This window comes from Tachysurus vachellii, chromosome 22, assembly GCF_030014155.1.
Source record: "Tachysurus vachellii isolate PV-2020 chromosome 22, HZAU_Pvac_v1, whole genome shotgun sequence".
Classification (NCBI taxonomy): Eukaryota; Metazoa; Chordata; class Actinopteri; order Siluriformes; family Bagridae; genus Tachysurus; species Tachysurus vachellii.
This window is the reverse complement of record NC_083481.1, coordinates 8550590-8569944: the sequence shown is the minus strand read 5'-3', so window position 1 is coordinate 8569944 and position 19355 is coordinate 8550590. Positions and strand designations below refer to the sequence as shown.

The 19355-nt window shown below is 35.3% G+C and overlaps 2 protein-coding genes across 2 annotated transcripts in view; one reads left to right on the top strand and one right to left on the bottom strand.

The window, feature by feature from the left end:
- The window catches only part of syn2b (synapsin IIb), a 61126-nt gene that overhangs the window by 32757 nt on the left and 9014 nt on the right, over window positions 1-19355 (top strand). Inside the window, exons 3-9 of the mRNA XM_060858147.1 lie at window positions 3490-3581; window positions 5387-5543; window positions 6154-6243; window positions 14490-14552; window positions 16018-16160; window positions 16691-16765; window positions 18117-18219. Of these exons, the coding sequence (XP_060714130.1) occupies window positions 3490-3581; window positions 5387-5543; window positions 6154-6243; window positions 14490-14552; window positions 16018-16160; window positions 16691-16765; window positions 18117-18219 (723 nt within the window). The remainder of the gene's footprint in view (window positions 1-3489; window positions 3582-5386; window positions 5544-6153; window positions 6244-14489; window positions 14553-16017; window positions 16161-16690; window positions 16766-18116; window positions 18220-19355) is intronic.
- LOC132838045 (metalloproteinase inhibitor 4-like) lies at window positions 6812-13414 on the bottom strand. The gene is given in 6 exon segments (XM_060858148.1): window positions 6812-7205; window positions 7207-7401; window positions 7610-7734; window positions 8317-8431; window positions 8750-8844; window positions 13001-13414. Coding segments are annotated over 6 exon segments (678 nt in total). The 5' UTR covers window positions 13128-13414; the 3' UTR covers window positions 6812-7184.

Genomic DNA, 19355 nt, shown 5'->3' with positions numbered 1-19355 from the left:
TCATGAGTTTAAGCATGTCTGACTGTGCATTAGCATACCGACTCTAGCTGGTGTCCTAATTTAGGAACCTTGTTGCTTTAAAAATAGAAGCATTCACATCATTGTGGTAGTGAATATTTATGTGACTGAAAGAGTAGTGTTAGCCAAATCAATGTCAAATTGTGTCTGTGAGCTTGTTATTTGATCTGAATGGCCCAAAGCTACATTGGTAAAACTTTACAATAACAGTACATGAATAGTTCTGCACTAATACCGGAATTAATGCTTACTTAAATATGAACTAATGACAAGTTAAGGAAGGTTGTAACTAATCAAGAGCTAAACTACAATGTCAGTCTTAATAGATGTTAGTACATGTTTGTTAGTTATGTGTTAATTAAGACAGAGGAGGAAATTAAAATAAAAAATTACACTCTGAGAAATAATATGAAATAAAGGTGCATCATTTCAAATAGTTTACTCTTGTGCGCAAAGGAACAGGGCATGTACTAGAATTGCTTTTTGAAGAAAAATGGTTGGAGAATGTTGCCAAAAGGTTTGAGATGAAATTATTGTTGTTTATTATTATTGGTCTTTCAACTGTATGTTTGATAGGGAGGATCAATGTAAATTATGTAAATTATTATATAGCACTTTGTAATGATGTTTTGAACATAGGTTGATACACAAATTATATACACAATATGAAACTATTCACAGTCAATTCAACTTTACATGTAAATTACCATATTAACTAAGAAAAATCTAGGTGGTCGTTATTCATGCATGAGTTCATTAAACTCATGTCGTAGTTAAGGTTAACCCTTCAATTGTTTGTGATTAGTCATTAGTTCATATTTAAATAAGAATTAATTAGCAGGTAATAGTTCAGGATTATTCATGGTACTGCTGTTGTAAAGTACATCAATATTTATGCCTGGAACTTTGTTACCTGCTAACGTTGACTTTCTGAGGGCCTCATATAGATTATTCCAATAACCTGCATGTAGTTCAAAACCTCTGAGATTGCAAGAGTTTCACAATAGTGCCTATAGCATATAATCTTTTTTCTTTGTTGTCAAAAGTAATACAATGTAACAGGTTAAAAATATAAAAAAAAGACTCATAAAAATATATATCATATAAAAATATCATTAAATGATCATATATAAATGAGAAGATGGCAAGCACTGCAATAATCTGGTAGGAATCGAGTTTATTACCAATATATTTCTACACAACTGGACCTAACTGTGATTCACCACATTAAATCACTTTGAGTTTGATTTTGTTTAACAATATAGCTTTAACTTCTTTATCCATCAGCTTATAATATAGCACTTGATCCAGTGCATCTTATTATTTTGCATTTTATTTTATTACAGTTATTATTACAGTTATTGCAGTTTTATTTCCTATAGCTGCTCCTGTATACTGTAGCTGTTTGAACAGAACTTTAGTCTGTTATGAAACACTATACACTATTGAAACCCAATAGTTATAGTCTGGAGTAAATCATTCAAAAATAACATACTTAACATACATTTGGGGAGCTGTGTGATATATAGGTATATCTCCTGCACCAAACTGAAGTAAATCACAAGACCGCTTCAATATTAGCTGATACTTAATCTGTGACGACACCATTTCTAGGGAACTGTCTAAAATGCCCCCCAGCTGGCTGATCATTGTTAGGCTCCAAGTGAATGATATGCTGCTCAGACCTTCACCCTTTTTATTCACATTGATTGATTGCTCAAAACCCGACTCAACATCGCTGTGTGCACACAGCATAATTATCTCAAACTACAGACAAGACATAATTATACAAAAATCGTCAATGTAGCCCGGAAAATAGGGATTAAAAAGACACACTGCACTGATTACATGGAAAAACACATTCAGGGTGATACACAACACAGTTTATGAAAGGTTTATACACTTCTGTTGAAAGCTATTATTAAAATGACTAATCTAGAGTCACAATGTTTCGTAACTTTGAAAGAAAAAACTGATATAACCTGTGGTTGGTGAAATTACATGTTAGGGTAATGACTAATGACTTTAATGGCTTTGGGTTGAAAAGTAATGGCTTTTCAATATAGCTGATGTATAAGAATTTGTGGAAAGTAAGAGAGGTTGTCTAGTATTTTTAATGTGTGTAAAACAGAAGGACATTTTTAATACATTTTATGATTTGTGTGATTTGGCTTGTAAAGTAGAGGAAGAAGCATTTCACATTTGGCTTCTACTCTGGTAGCCCCGGTATAGTCTGCAGTAACATCTTGACTTGCATGCCTTCATCCTAATTACTTAGGCCAAGCTAACTTACACATATAAATGTAATCCAAATAGCTGCTATGTCTTTTTATTTGAAAGACAGCTTCCTTCATAGGATAATTTATAATACTATCTGGGGAAGCATGTTTGTCCTTTTTGCTTTATATTTTCTTAATAATGTAACAGGAAACGTATTCCATTTCTTCTCATTTCTTCTTAAACAGAAGCAGTGAATTATCTCCTATTGTGTGATGATCGAAATATAAAATGTATCGACTACCTGTTTTTTTTGTTTGTTTGTTTTTTGTTTGTTTGCTTGTTTGTCAGAATATATGGGAGTTGCAGTCCTAAATCTTTTGTAGCAATTGCAGTCCAAAGCTATCTTCGTGATTTCTAAGTGGTACCATACACAGTAATCTCATGTATCCCTAAGCTGTCCATTTAGACCATTATAATATGCACAGCAAATGGTTTCCAAATGATGAGAACTTTAACCAGACAAGGTCAACAGGATGGATTAGTCAGGTCCAGAGAGCAGAAGGGGTCAGGATAAATGGGATCCCAGGAGTGTAGGACATGTATAGGACATGTATAGGTCATATACGTAGACACCCCCCACCACCACCACCACCACCACCACCACCACCACGTATCAGAGACTACCACACTCTGTTACTGTTTTACACTGTCATCTATAAGATAGCACTTCCATATCCTCCCAAAACACAAGAAGTAAATTAAACAACACGTAAATATGTTTTGGATGTATTTATTTTTGAAACAATGAAATTTTTATTGTGGTGTCACTTTGCCCTCTGTTCAAGTCTGATTGATTCTTGGAATGTGTTCAATTGTGACCTCATTTCCTGTTGCTGTGGCTGGTTCGACATGGCTATCCTAAATATTTGCACTTCCTAAAAACAGTTAAAACCCAAGTAGTAGATAATCTCTTCTGTATACTGTAGGCTTACATATACTGTCCATAAGAACTGCTGCTGCTGTAATCATAACTATGACTGCACACTGTGCCTATGATCTGCACAGTGTTTTATTGTATGCAGCAGTAAAAGTGTAATTATTTCTAATCTCACGTTTTCATTTCCCTTTAAATTCAGTTTTCCTTCATGTCACCACAGTTTCCTTCTCACTCTTGTATTGTGTGTTATACCTGTGCCAGTTTTATTGCTAAAAATGCTCTACAAATAACTTGAACTTTCTATCATATTTAAGGCTGAATTCTCTGAGATCAACCTTGTTGCACATACGAATGGAACATGCAGCGTGGACATGCAAGTCATCAGGAATGGGACTAAAGTTGTTCGGTAGGTTGATAACCTAACTATAAAACCTATTTGAATCTACAGCAAGCCTGATAGACAAAGAACAGGAAACTGAAATCACAGCTTACACAACACACATGACCACAAACCAAAAGTCTTTTTCAATAAAGTTTCAGGAACGGTATGATAATAATATAGGTCACTTTCACAGACTGCTTTGCAAAGCAGGATATTACTACAACCTGGACATGTTCAGGCATGTGAGAGTCTTTGTGTGAGTTCAAGTATGTCTATGGGTGTGACTAGGTGTGTTCTCCCATGCATTTACTGTATCTGTGCATGTGGATGATTGTCATGTGGATGCCATCAGGCATTTAAATATGTAAGGAAATACAATTTTTTCTAGTGGTGAACTCTCTCTTAAAGGGAAACCTGCCATTTAAACTCTCAGCATGACTATATATAGCTGCATTACATTCTGGATCTTTGGGCCCAGTGTTTGCTTTCTCCATTACTTCTACATTGGACTAATATGGATTAATATAACACTGAACATTGCTAGTAAATGGAGTCAGAAAAGAAGCTCTTAACATTTTGTTTTTAGAATCTAACAGCAAATCCTTATGTTTGATAATATTTTCTCCTATTAAACCCCTTTATCAGTAATTGTGCTAGCAATATCACCCTGTCACATTGTGATGTATGAAAACAATTCCTCACCAACCAAGAAGTTAGCACAAGAATCACTAAACACAGGACAAATATTTGAATATAAACATATTTCACAAATTTTGTGGTGGAGTTTTTCTTTAATATGATAACACATATAGTATATGTCACATGCATAACTAGTGACATACACTCTATTACATAATATTGAACACATTTCAGTACTGCTGTTTGCTAAGAGACTAGCACTGCATAAACACTCAGCCATGACACATTCTACTAGTGTTCTTTTCACTTGTGATTATTATGGAGCTTCATTGAAATTCTGTGTGCACAGAAGCTTTCAAATAGGCTCAGTGTTTATTCTTCCACAACCACATGCACAAAAGAGGAGCTAACACTTGCTCACTGACCTGAGGAGACCTAGCACACTGTGTTGCCTTTGTTTTATTTCTGCTCTGTGAAACTTGGTATCTCTTTCTACCTTAGTTGCTTTTCTAATGTCTCTAATAGGCCACCATATATTACTATCATATTATAGCATGAACTGTCCAAACTAACTGATAAAACTGCATAGGTTCCAGAGTTTCAGAAAAGAAAGTGAAGAGAGTGAAGCACATTTAAAATGTCAATATTAGTTATAGGAGTCCTCATTACAACCGCTCTCCAAGGCCAACATGCCAAATGAGATTTATTATGGTTTAGACATGGTGTGCTTTCCCAAAAGAAACATTCCTGTTTCTGTTAATTAAAAAGAATGTGCAGAGTTTGCATGTTCTTCTTCTGATCCAGGGTTTTTGGGTACTCCCATTTCCTCCCTGAGTTAAAAGACATGCGATGTTGTCAGTTTGGCATCTTTATATTGACCATAGTGTGTGAATTGGTGTGTGAGTGTGTGCTTGATTATGCCCTGTGAAGTTTTGACACCCTATCCAGGGTGTCCCCTCCTTGTGCCCTGACTATGTGTAGAAAAAATGGCACACTGGATGGATGGATGGATGGATGAATAGATTCAGGTGATTTGAGTCTTACAGATGAGAATCTGTGAGACAATAGTATTTTAGATCAACTGTGTCTAGTAAATATACATGATACTAGACAAACCTGAACTCATAAAAGCTGTTATGAAAACTTTGAATTCTACATTAGTACTAATGAAGCCATTGTTTATCCTGCAGATCATTCAAGCCTGACTTTGTACTGGTCCGACAGCATGCTTTCAGCATGGCCCAGAATGAGGACTTTCGTAATCTGATCATCGGTCTGCAGTATGCTGGGATTCCCAGTGTGAATTCACTCGAGTCTATTTACAACCTTTGTGACAAGCCATGGGCGGTTAGTCCATTTTCTGCATGGATAAGTTTTCATTTTAGATGTGAAATGTTTCTGAAACTTTTCATACCGCTTTTTATGCACACTTTGAATTAGTGTAATTTTCACATGAAATCTCACTGTATGTCAATTAGTGCCAGTACAATAATCATGAGGATTTAAATAGGGGGGGATTAAATACTGTGAATCCAAAGCCAAAGATGTGAACATTTAGTGACAAATATTACGCTTATTTAGTGCAATACTTTGTAAATTTCTACAATTATCAATAACGTCTTAGAGAAAACTGTTGCATGGCTTCATCAACCAATCATGTCTCAGTATATTGCAATGCAATAAATCATGTAGATAAAGGCAAAGATCTGCAATTACTGGTTCATCAAAGATCAGAATGGGGAAAAATATGATTTTCGTATCATGAATTTTGGTACCAGTTGGTACCACTGGGAATTTCATACACAGCTCATTATTAATGGATATTGATTTGATGTTCATGCATTCACTACTTTTTGCATTAATGCTTTGCTGTTGTATACACAAAAAATAAAAATGCACATTTATTCCAATATATTCATGATCGAAAATATTCCATTATTGTTTTTCACTCCCTCAGTTTGCTCAGCTGATAAGCACCTATAAGAAGCTTGGACCTGAAAAATTTCCTCTTATTGAGCAAACCTTCTATCCAAACTACAAGGACATGGTAAGTGTACAGTATTTATACTAGCTCAGTATAATTTACTCATAATATTAATCCTACCGATACATAAATGCTTTAAAATATCTGACACAATTTAGTCTTAATTTTTAATGAGATGCAGTATTGAACATTCTTGGCACAGTAAAATAGAGTATATTTCTAAGAGAAATAAAAATACATGTAGATATATCAATGCTGTAGTAACACAGTATTTATAAGCAGTTTTTATTTAAAGCCTTTATATAAATGTAAAAAAAAAAAACATATTACAACACATTGATGAGTGTTTGTATACAACAAGTAGTTTTTGTGTAGAATTCACGACTAATGATTATACTAATGCCATTTTTTTACCCCCATGTAAGTAAATATTAGTATTAATGAAAATAGATTGCAAATTGATTCAAATCAAAGCAACTTAAATTTTATAGATAGAAGTAAAAATTGCTGCATTCTTAATTAATTTTATGTATGTTTATTTTATGTCTGGCTTCAAGCCCTTTTGCCACAGCATAGTCGTTAGCTTAATAATTAGCTTACATTTTTAGCTTATTTTTATTTTATATATATATATATATATATATATATATATATATATATATATATATATATATATATATATATATCTGTAAATATTAAGCATTCTATTTTTCCTACTGTCACCTTTAAACAGGTAAGGAAAATGTTTTGTTTGTAATGGCTTGTGGGTAAGTTCTCTAGTTATCTGCTCCTGAGGTTTATAGTTATGTTGTCTTATTTATTCAATTTCATCTGGATGAATTATCATATTCTGCTTGAATGAAGAGACTGTGTCACATCTGGGCAAATTTAGAAGAATCTCCCTTAGCCAAGTATGACAAGTTATGAATGCTTAAGATCAGGATGAGTGCTGGGGATTAGTGCTTGTAGCTTATCTTACAAACTCAGTTTCTGTGAGTCAGCCCTTATTGTATTGTTTCTGTTGGCACGAGATTTTTTGACCTCTACAAGTTTTTGTCCAACATTGTGCTGTGTATGGGAGCCAGAGCTGTTTATGTACCAGTTGCATGTGCCGTTGGTCCGTTTGAGGCATACACCATGGAGAGTTTGCCTGCTGTACGGATACCATGCACATTCATTTTCAGACTTGGCATGGCAGTTGGATTTGTAACAGGTGGAAATCTGGAAGTACAAAGTGCATAGGTTGAAATTCAATATTTGAAATAAAGAGCATCAATAAAATATGTGATACATAATTTGACCTTCTATAGATGCTAGAAACAGGAAATCATACATACATCTCATACATCAGTAGTATAATAATAAAATATATTTACATGTACTTCTGGAATTGCCAGAATGAAACCCACAAGAAATAAATAACACATACTTTGCACTCGCATCCTTTTTGGTATCTGTACTTGAGTTTCTTTTTCTGAGACAACAAGAGATTTTTCCAACGCCTAACGATGCCACATAGTTCGACTAGCACTTTTCCATCATGCCACAGATGTCCTGTGAAATAACAAAAAAGAAACAATAAAAGCCTGTTTTTATTTCAAGACATTGCATTATGAATACTATGAACATACATACTGTGTGATCAAATTCATGTTGAAAGACTGTCCGTCTTTAACTAAGACATTTCCACAAAATTGATGTCCTTCATACAGCATATTTAATTTTGGGACATTTAAATGCAACATACATTTCTAGTTTGAGTGAATTCCTATAATGTCAGGTTCTCGTATATATCAAACTTCATTTCCCAGAATGCATCATGGGTTACTGTCATGGCCACTAGGGACTCCACTTCCCACAACACACTCCCCAGACTCCTGGTTGCATTACACATTTTTTCCATTACACACTCACTCCCTGTGCAGCTTTATATTCCATGGTTAGTTTGTGTTTGAGTGCTTGCTGTCCTGTTTCTGAATCTGCTTTTGTTTTTGTCATTGTCTAACCTCTGATATCCTGAGCTATGCCTGAATTTCGATTGCCTAGTGCTTTAGATTATTCTACCTGAGTTCAAGAAAACCATGTTAACCTTGTACATGTATTGTACCATGTCCTGACACATGACTGAAACATTACCTGAAAGCAAATATTGAACCTTGTTTTTGGCATCCAGGTAAACACCACACAAAGATTCCTCCACTGAGGTATAGATGTACTGAATAGTATCAACTTGGTTAAAGCCTTTGAACATCTGCAAAGCAAAAAAAAAAAAAAGAAAGAAAAAGGGAGGAAATAAGGAAATGGTATAAGGGAAAATGACAATTACTGTATTTCATTTAGTTTTTCAGCTTTAGTAGACAAATGGTCAAATTATCATTAGTTGTAGGCAATGAGATTTTTATTAAGTAAATTTCATTTCTTCAATCACAACTCACACATGTAGACTGATTTTAACATCTGTGTTAAGAACTTTTTAAAAATGGTTCCATCAGAAAATCACATTTTGTCTTCTGTTTGAAAAATGTAATTTTCCTTACTTGTGAATTCACAAGGGGCAAGGACAACTCACCTTGATTAATTTAATTTTGTACTCAATCATCTCTTCCCCATGTAAGCGGTAGCTTGGAGGTGCAATCTTCTGCTCAATTATCTTAGCACGAAACACTAAAAAACAGAAAATTCATCTTAAGTACTCAGTGTAGAAAGTACCGGAATGTAAATGTGTTCAAATTGCTGCAGAGTGAATTTAGTTCTTTTTTTGCAAGTCATCAAACTATATAGATGTCCTTTGAATTGAATCAATAATAAGTTTTGTATTAACTGTGGATTAGACAGACTTGGAATTGTAAATAAATAGACCTTGCCTAGATGTAGTGGACAATTCTTGAATCTTTCCTGCAATGATGAAAACCAGCTATCACAATTCTAGTGATGTTAGAAACGCATGACAAAGGTGGATGCCTTCCCAAGTGTGATGGGACTGAGACAAGCAGAACAGCTAATAAAAAATGACAGTACCCTTTAAATCTTTTTCACTATAGCTATCAGTGGTCATCAGTTACAAGGTTCAGTATGTTCTCGATCCTCTACTCAACATATTGTCAGATATAGAAAACTAAAAGTGTTTAAGACAGATTTCACATTGTTATTTCAGCTTGTAGGCTCATCCATATCTCTGGCATTGTGATCTAGATCTACAAGGATGAAATAAGACAAAATTAAATGCAGGTTGGATATATGAGGTGAATATAATAAATGTGTGTCCAGTAGGTTTGGTGTGTACATGGTCCTGCTGGATCACTACGTCCTAGAAACCTACTTCATAAAAAATGTTTCAAAATCATAGCCTAGCTTTTTTTGAAGGCAAACCTGAAAACAATTTGAAATGCTTGTACAAGGACACACAGGAATTATACAAATGCACACTAATATAAATAAACTTGGAAGGCTTGGAATTATAGAAACTAGAATAAAAGGTTCACTGGAAAGTTCCAGGTAATCCATAGGGCGCAGTGAGCCACAGATGATCAGATTTCCGCCAAGGTTAAATTAGCAAAAACTGATGTGGATGGTACAGCCTCAGGGGATGTGATAGATGTTTGGATGTTTCTACAGCAGGTGAAGTACATTTTGTGATGGGTGGTTCTGAGTGAGGCAAATACAAGGGATAGTTCTGTGGCTGACAAATGAGAACAGAATAACAAGTGTGTAAAATAATTACTCAGAACTGTAGGAACGGGGTAGACAATAAAAGGGAATTTGCATAAACTCTTCATTAGCACTTTTTTTAGATTCTAAGAGCCACCTCTGTTTTAAGCCACTCCCTCCTCTGAGTGGATCCGGAGTCCCCCTGTAACAGTATATTCGCTGTTATTGATGGTTTGGCCCGCAGCTTGAAGCTTCGTTTAAAGGCACTTCCGCTACCCCTACCGCTTCCCGCCCTGGACGGCTACTCTTTGGCTGCTGGGCCCATAACCATGCCGGCAGATAGGCTCACCTTGTGCATGGGCCCTCATACAGAGCGTCTGTCGCTATATGTCACTCGGCCTTCCAAGTTACGCCTTATCTTGGGCTTTCCCTGGTTGTGGCAGCATAATCTGGGAATAGACGGGCCATGTAGTCAGTCGCAGTCAGGGGCTCTCAGTGTGCCCAGAGCTGCCTCAGAGGAGCATCTCCCTCTTCGCCCCAACCCCGCCCCCCCAACCAGGGTCTGTGGAGCCTAAATGCTGTTACTGTAAAGGACCCCCACCCCCTTCCCGAGATGAACTTAGCTTTTGACCGCCTGCAACAGGCCAGAGTTTTCTCTAAACTCGACATCCCCAGTTCATACAACCTGATCCGCATCAGGGCAGGGGATGAGTGAAAGACTGCCTTCATCACGCCTTCAGGGCATTATGAATATTTGGTGATGCCCTTTGGCTTAATGAATGCCCCGGCAGTCTTCCAGCGCCTCATCAACAAGGTCCTTAGGGAGACCCTGAATCGCTATGCCTTTGTGTACATGGATGACATTCTCATCTTCAGCAGTTTGTTTAAGGAACATGTCATACAGTTTGGGTCTTGCAGCTTCTCCTTGATAACGGCCTATACGTAAAACTCAAGAAATCGCAGTCCCATGTGAACACCACCTCTTTCCTGGGCTTTATGGTCTCTCAGGACGGCCTAAGCATGGATCCCCTAAGGATCAGGGCAGTCAAGGAATGGGAGTCCTCCTCAGTCTGGGCGGTCCAACACTGGGTTTCACTAACCTTCCCTTCATTTATATTTGCACCGATTTAGAAACCTATCCTGTCATCACTCCCTATCCAGCCACATGCTTTCTCTTAGTGCTCCAGACGCCTGTCCACTTTCCTATCCACTACTCGAGTGGATAATGTGCTGGACTCTGTACCTTCTCCTCTGAGTGGAACAGGAGTCCCCCGTAATATAAACTTGTTATTTTGAGATGATTGTTAGTGGTTTAATCTGATTGAAGTCACAAACAGCTGGAATCAAATTCCTTGTGTGTGTCAACACACTTGGCTATTAAACCTGATTCTGATTGAAGCTGAACAGTAACTGTCAACATATGTCAAAATATGGTATTAAATGTTTGATTTGTCTGTATATCAATTATTTACTACTAATGTACATTATGTGCTGACTTTTCTTATAAACACATGATGTAGTTATTGATTTACCTTTAAAGTTTTACATGTTTTATAAAGTATGTGCAAACTTTTGTGATTTACTAACAGGATATACAAAAAATTCTGTTTGTATATTATCATGAATATTCAATTTGGAGCATTTCTACCCGAAAGTGCAAAATACATTGAGGTGTCTGTGCAAATAGATGAATTTACTACATAAAAAAGTCACTTCAGAAAATAAATAGCACCAACAGACAGGTATTAACATAGGCCTGCATCTGCCTATTTCATGGTTTCTCAGTATATTGAGAAACTATGACTATGACTGATATAAATGAAAACAGGATTTAAAGAGAGCCTTCCAAAGGCTTCATTTACATAAATGCTTTAAGCAGAACAGATACTCCTGTTTACAGATACTCATGTGTGAACAGTGTTTGCTAGCCTCACATCTTTACTCTTCTTTAAACAGTATCTCGATGTGCAGTTCCACATATTAGCCATAACATTTCCCAGCAGATCAAGAACAATTATTCAATCGTATTTCTCATCAGTGATGTAATTCTTTGTAAATGATTTGTGACTTGCTTCACTCACTGCACACATACAGTAATTTATCCAAGTCCTCTCATCACAGGTGTAATATCAGGAAACAAATGTCTCGGCTGCATTGCTACGTTTCATCTCAAACACTGATAGACATTGCAAGTAATATAATAATTAATACATAAACAGATTAGAAACCTAAACTGTGAAAATATTTGAGGATAAAGTACCTTTACTGAATTTTTAGTAATTGCTGAATGATCTGGTAAATTAATTGAGTATTAATCGATCATCAGACAGTGGATTAACAGCCAACTCATAGTGTATGTGTTTTCCTTTTTTTTTATTGAGAAGAAAAAATAAAAAGTTATTTTTCTCCAAATCGTTCTCTTGGTATGTTATAACCCCCAGAGTGGCTTCAGAGTAGTCAAACTGGTCGGCTTTATTTGTCAATATAAAAAAAGAGTTCAGGCAAGAGAAGTTTGTCATGCTTATAAAACATGTCTCAACTCCTTCTCAACTAGAAAAAGACTCCCAAAAAGGTAGTCTGAAGCATTATTGACAAATTTGGTATAATTTGGGAAAAGAGCATTTATGGTACCTTTTTTGGTATATAAGTAAATAAGTATTTTCATTATTAATTGCACAATAACAATATACAGTACTACATTCTACCATTTAATGTTGCTTAAGAAGATCAGGCCAAATACTTTTTATTTTGTGTTAAATGGCAAAGACTAAAAGCTGTTGCTGTTAAATCTTGAGGACAGCCTGTCGCTTGCATTAATTGAGAGCTGTTCTAAAGGTATTAAATCGCACGTTGCAAGATAGCTCATTGAAAAGCAATATGTGTCCTCACTTTTGAAAAGCTCATTGACACATGAAAACTCATAGGTAATACAGTTCTGGATTTATTAAATGAGATGCCAAAGATCATTCCACTCAGGATTTCTTGAGAAAATTAGAGGGAAATGTTTCTTTCTTTCAATTAAAGTATTTTGTTTCAAGAATGTCTGTATAGCGATATTCACCTAAAGTTTTTGTATATGTATTACAATCTATCACAGACTAAAGCCACTCTGTGTGTGTTTGTGTGTTTGTGTGTGTGTGTGTGTGTGTGTGTGTGTGTGTGTGGTACATACCTAATGGAGAATAGCAGAATAGATCTTGTAAATGTGCGTGAATACAGCTACAACCCTCTGCCACTGGAGCTGTTATGCCTATTGCCAGGATGATCAGCAAGAACCGCTGCACTTTTACTTGGGCCATTACTTCAGACTGTTAAAGAAAGCTAAAAGTTTAAAAGGAAAAAAATACAATCACTTCTTATCCTTGGCTGTGGAACTTATGTAACACTCCACAGCGCTCTCTCTCTCTCTCTCTCTCTCTCTCTCTCTCTCTCTCTCTCATGTTGCACTTGTCTGTGCCCCTCCTACAGACTGCTAAGTGGATTGAGAAGTTTGCATGGATAAGGAGGAAGAAAATAGACTTAAAATCCCAAGCCACCAACAATTTTGTTGCATTTCAATTCCTTCCTTCCTTACTAGTCTATTTTGCACTGTAATCTATTACAGTACAGTCAGAGATTAGGATAGTGACAGGGTTCATTTTAACAGTATAGTTTAGTTTCTGTCCACATAGTGATGCCTTAGTGCGGTGTTGTATTAATACAAAGCAGGAGGGAATTCCTCCCATTAGTTCCCATTAGCATTAATAGCTACAGTATATATACTATATTCAATAATATAGTCATTATTAGCTAATACACTGATAAGCCACAGCATTAAAATTACTGACAGATGAAGTGAATTAAATTAAATATCTCGTAGGATATATTAGGCAACAAGTGAACAGTCAGTTCTCAAAGTTCATGTGTTGGAAGCAGGAAAAATTAACAAGTGTAAGGATCTGAGTGACTTTGTCAAAGGCCGTATTGCAGTGGCTGGATGACTGGGTCAGGTCTTGTGGTGTGTTCTTGGTAGGCAGTGGTTAGTAAATATTAAAGTGGTTCAAGGAAGGACAACAGATGAACTGGTAACAGGCTCATGGGCATCCGAAGCTTGTGTGAGCAGTGGAGGCTAGCCTGTCTGGTCTTATGCCACTGAAAAGCCTCTGAAGCACAAAAAGCTGAGAAAGTGAATGCTGGCTATGATAGAAAGGTGCCAAGAAGCACACTGCATAGCAGCTTGTGAAGAAACAGACCAGTCAAAGTGACAGTGCTGACCCCCTTCCAAAGCGTCTACAAAGGGCACATGAGCTTCAGAACAGGACCATGGAGCAATGGAAAATAGGGGCCTAGTCTGATGTGGACAGCCAATTGTTCTAATTTCTAATTAAGGCTATGTATTGCTACATTATTATTATTATTATTATTATTATTATTATTATTATTATTATTTTACATATTAAGTTTTTATCTGAATCTAATGTCTGCACGTTGGAAATCCATTGTTTATTATTTTATTAGTTTATTATAAATTAGTAGAATTAGTTCCCATTGAGTTCCCAATTAGTATCAATGTTGTACCAACATTAGTACCAATGATGTCATGAAATTTATAACAATATAATAACTTCATAAAACTAGAAGATGCAATAGAATAAAATAGAAAGAAAATATTTGTGTTTCAGATCTCTATGCCAACATTCCCGGTGGTGGTGAAGATCGGACATGCCCACTCTGGCATGGGAAAGGTAGGACACCATCTTAAGTTGAAGCTTTTAACCCTAATTCTGAAATGCATTACATGTAATACAATATTAATGTTAGCATGGCAAATACATTATACAGTATAATTCATTTGGTTGGCCTCTGCATTTATTTTGAAACTGGAGGTGCCTGCATACTGTGTTAAGGAAATCTTAAATTCTTACTTGTTAATCTAATGGCATATCTTATGATCTTATGATTATCTTATAGTTTCATAATGTTGTAAAATATCTATGTGCTTTCCATTTTAAAGACTAGGATGCCAAAGCAAAGCATTATGATAGGCGACATAAAAAGAACCTATGTACTATCACTGTATCACTAAATTGAGTGATAATATGAATATATTAATAAGATTGATTCATATGATTCAAAAATTTCTTTTTGAATTCATTTTATTCATTGATTCATTTTATTTCAGTTTATACACCTGAGCAATTGAGGGTTAAGAGCAAGGCCCTTAACCCTCAATTGCTCAGGTGTATAAACTGAAATAAAAAAAAGTAAGTCACGCTGGATAAGAGTGCTGCTAAATGCTGTAAATGTAAATGTAAATATGAATGTATCAATTTAGACTATTTAACAAGATAGAAGATCCAAGACACACAAATAGGTTAAATTATGTGCATATTAATCTAGATGAAAAACAGTTACTTACCTGGGGTTCTTAACTTAATGTTTTTTTTAATTATCAATAGCAGGACTTAGATAGATAGATATTCATCAGAGTGGGAAATTCACAAATTCCAGCAGTATCCACAAACTTAACATTTATAATATGTACTGGTATCTATTTCCTGGTACAGTATAAACAGAGACGACTGTGTTCTGAACTAGCTGAATCCAGCTGGATCTAGGTTACAAGGCAGCTGTGGAGGAGGAGCAAAAAAGAGAAATTTCCAGGACACCTTATTGCACAGTAGAGAAATAAATATATTTGGTCAATAGTGTGAAATTATGCAGGGTACTGATATCATGCAAGAAGGCATGGTGCTTGGAGTTAAACCAAAAGTGCAAGTGTCTGGAAGTGTCCAGACCAACCTTGGCCAAACCATGTCTTTATGGAGTTTGCTTTGTGCACCAGAGCACAAATTTGGTGATCTTTCTATATCTGCATTCTATATAATTGTGTATTTCAACTTTGTGGTAATCATTTGGGGTTGGCTTGCATATTATATACAGTACCATATTTAATAGTTATGTGTGCCTACAATTTTGGCCATGTATTGTACTGTACATCATGCTTGTTTTTTTCTAGTTAATAAAGAGTCATTAGGCATCCTTGAATTACGCTACAAGTTTAGAATTATATCCCTATATTTTTTGTTTGCTGGTTGGTTTTTAAATTTTTATTTATTTATTTATTCATTTATTTTGTGGTTCCATGCCTATTTAAAATATTAAACCTTTATAATCACTATAATTGACATTTATTGGAAATGGTGACAGGTTAAAGTTGACAATCACAGCGATTTCCAAGACATTGCCAGTGTGGTGGCCATCACTCAGACCTACACGACTACAGAACCTTTCATTGACGCCAAGTATGACATCAGGGTCCAGAAAATAGGCACCGACTACAAAGCTTATATGTAAGTGTACAAATTCCTTTACAATCTTTTCTGGTTTATAAAGTCACTATGATGAGCATGGTGAGCATGGTGATTATTATATGTGTGCATGTTGTTGTGTACATTTGCCAAAGCTCATATTAAACCCATAATGCTAGTTAAGAGTTAATAATTTTTAATTTTTTTAATTTAAATTTCTTTTATTTTAATAATAACTTTTTTGTTGCATTATCTCATCTGATACTTCTGTGAACTTTACTGTCTTTGTGCTCTCTTTTATGTTTTATAAACCACTGCAATGTATTTTGTTTTTGCCTTAAATCATACTGACAAGCATTGCTTGTGTAGAGAACACCTCCTATCCTGTTCACCAGCAGTGATAGTGTGAAATAATACTACTAATAATTATTAATTGCACTCCTTTTTTAGTCAGTAGGTTTTACATAACACAACAACATATGTTATGTAGTTTAGTCTCAGCTAGTCTGTGTGTTCACTGTGGAAACTAATTTGATCACTTTGGAAGTATATCACATTTTATTCATTTACAGGAGAACATCCATCTCTGGCAACTGGAAATCAAACACTGGCTCTGCCATGCTGGAACAAGTAGCCATGACAGAGAAGTAAGTGGGCATAAAATTATGCACTCTGAAATTTTCACTTTTATTTATATGGCATATGCTCCAGGGAAAGTGTGCCTGATTTTTATGACTGCAGAGTAAGAATTTCCTGAATACAAACATGCCTATTTTCTAGTTTGTATTAATCTCACTCTCCATTTGAATTGCTCTCAATATTTCATTTGTTGTTGTTTGTATGGTTTTTGCATTCAATGTACAATCAGAACTGTCTTAGTATAAATAGTATAAATTTCTAGTATAAATTTTGTTACTGATGTTTATATATATATATATATATATATATATATATATATATATATATATATATATATATATATATATATATATATATTTAAAACATCTGTAACAAAATTTATACTAGAATGTTATACAGTAAAAGAAAAATATTCCATTAAACAAATTAGTAACAGGCTGCTCAGGTTTTAACACAAAAAAGAAACCAACGGAAAGTCTCCATGAGAACTGTGGCACTTTCACCAAACATAAACACTTTCTTATAAAACTGCAAAAGTATCTGAGTCTACTGATATATTATTTTAAAAGGTAAACAGTTGTCAGACCAGATACTGATTTTGTTTATTCTATTACGATTCTTTAAAGTACCATTGGTACTTAATAAAAACTCACTGTTAATAGTATATTTATGCAGAAATGTGAAATTAGTTTTCAAGCACCTTTGAAAAAAAACTGTGTATTGACTATGAAACAGAATATTTAATGACTTGAATTTTATTAACCCTGTTAAGGCTCCTAAAGGATACAAGAGAAAGCCTTCAGTTTATCCTCAGGAGAAATGCAAATCTTGCCACAGTATCTTGGCCAGGAGTCTAAAGGCCATAATTGGCTGTGGTCTAAGTGGGAAAGGCAGCAGTGCTCTCTGAGCAGCATTAGCCAATGTTGGGCATCTGTAGGCAGATAGAGCTTTCCTTATAGTGGTTTGAAGGAAGCAGTGTTTGGCTTTTCCCTGAAACCAAAACACCTACTGTAGAAAAAAGAGCTAAATTTATGACTGAACTGAAGTCTAGAAAAATGTTTTAGACGCTAGAAAATTCACAAGTATAGGTTTTATGTTGTCTTACTGTAGATGATTATTTGCAGCCTGTTTAAAGAGCATGAGCATTTGTGAGATAGCACTTTTAAATATCTCCAATTAAAATACCAAACAGCCAAGATATCATATCATATTTATTGTTAAACCCTTTAGCCTATTTGAAAGGAAATTACTAAAGAAAAAAGTAGTTAAGTGAAGTGAAGAAAACAATAATATTCGTGTTTATTTTTTGTATTTAATATTTGGCTGGACGCTGATGGCCTTTGGTCTTTTTTACCACAGATACAAGATGTGGGTTGACATTTGTTCAGAAATATTTGGAGGTCTGGATGTCTGTGCTGTAAAAGCCATTCATGGAAAGGATGGAAAAGACTACATTACTGAGGTAAGATAGTGTTATAAGCAACAATTGTAATTGCAAACATTTAACACTGCTGCCTAGGGCATCTGTCGATATGTGGGGATCAATATTGACAGATTTATATACATCAGGTGCAACCGAAAATGTTATTACTTCATAAAGCCACAAAATGTATTTTAGACAATGTCACAAAGTATCTTGCAGGTATAGAGCATTTCTTAAGGCACTGCATGCATGTTTTTTATATATTACTTACATATTATACGTACATAGACCCACATATGATCACAAGTGTATTTCTTTTGTGAGGTGGTGACTGCTAAGGCAGTCAAGAGAGAAGATCATCTACAAAATGCACATTCTGTGAGGCATAATCTGTTGTAAAAACATGATAAAAAAAAAACAAAAGGCTTTAGACTAAAGAGGTAATGCAAGCTCAGTGATGATGATGATGGTGATAGGTAATAAATTAGGTTTTAAATAAACTTATTTCATGTTGCTCATATTATCTGATGACCCATTATTGCCTGATTGTGTTTAGTGGCTCATGTTGTGCAGGCAATTGGAGGAATATAATGGTGGTTTCCTGGCGGAGAGATGATAAAACCTTGACAAAAACCTTTAGAACTCAAGCAACCTTTTTTTCGATTTTAAAACACTGTAGTCTGTGTCGGTTGTGAGAAAATGAAAGACATTCTATCAAAACTGATGAGGCCCTGAAAAGGAGGCACAGTGCTTATGTAATCTCTTCTCCATGTGACCATGTGACCCTCGCCAGCTGTAAGCTTTAATCTTGTAAAAGAGGGAGGCTTCAGTATAAACCACTCACAGTCTAGATACATATAAGGTGTCACATGCTTATAAAGTAACTTACATCCAAAAAAGATCTAGTCTTCTCATGTAATGTTCAATTGCATGGAGGAATGACGGGGTTCCTAGCTGTTGAGAATGCTTAAAAATGGTTAATTGTACTGCATGCATGTTTTTGTAATTTTCTCCTAAAAGTATGTTTGTGTTTTTAAGTGTGCAGTTTTTACAAAGTAGCAGCATAGGAGAGGGGCAGTCTAGACACACAATGTTGTGTTTGTTTGTGTGCGGGAGGAGGGGGTGGATTGGCACTATCAAGAGTGGCCCCTACTCTTATTCAAGCATCATAGTAC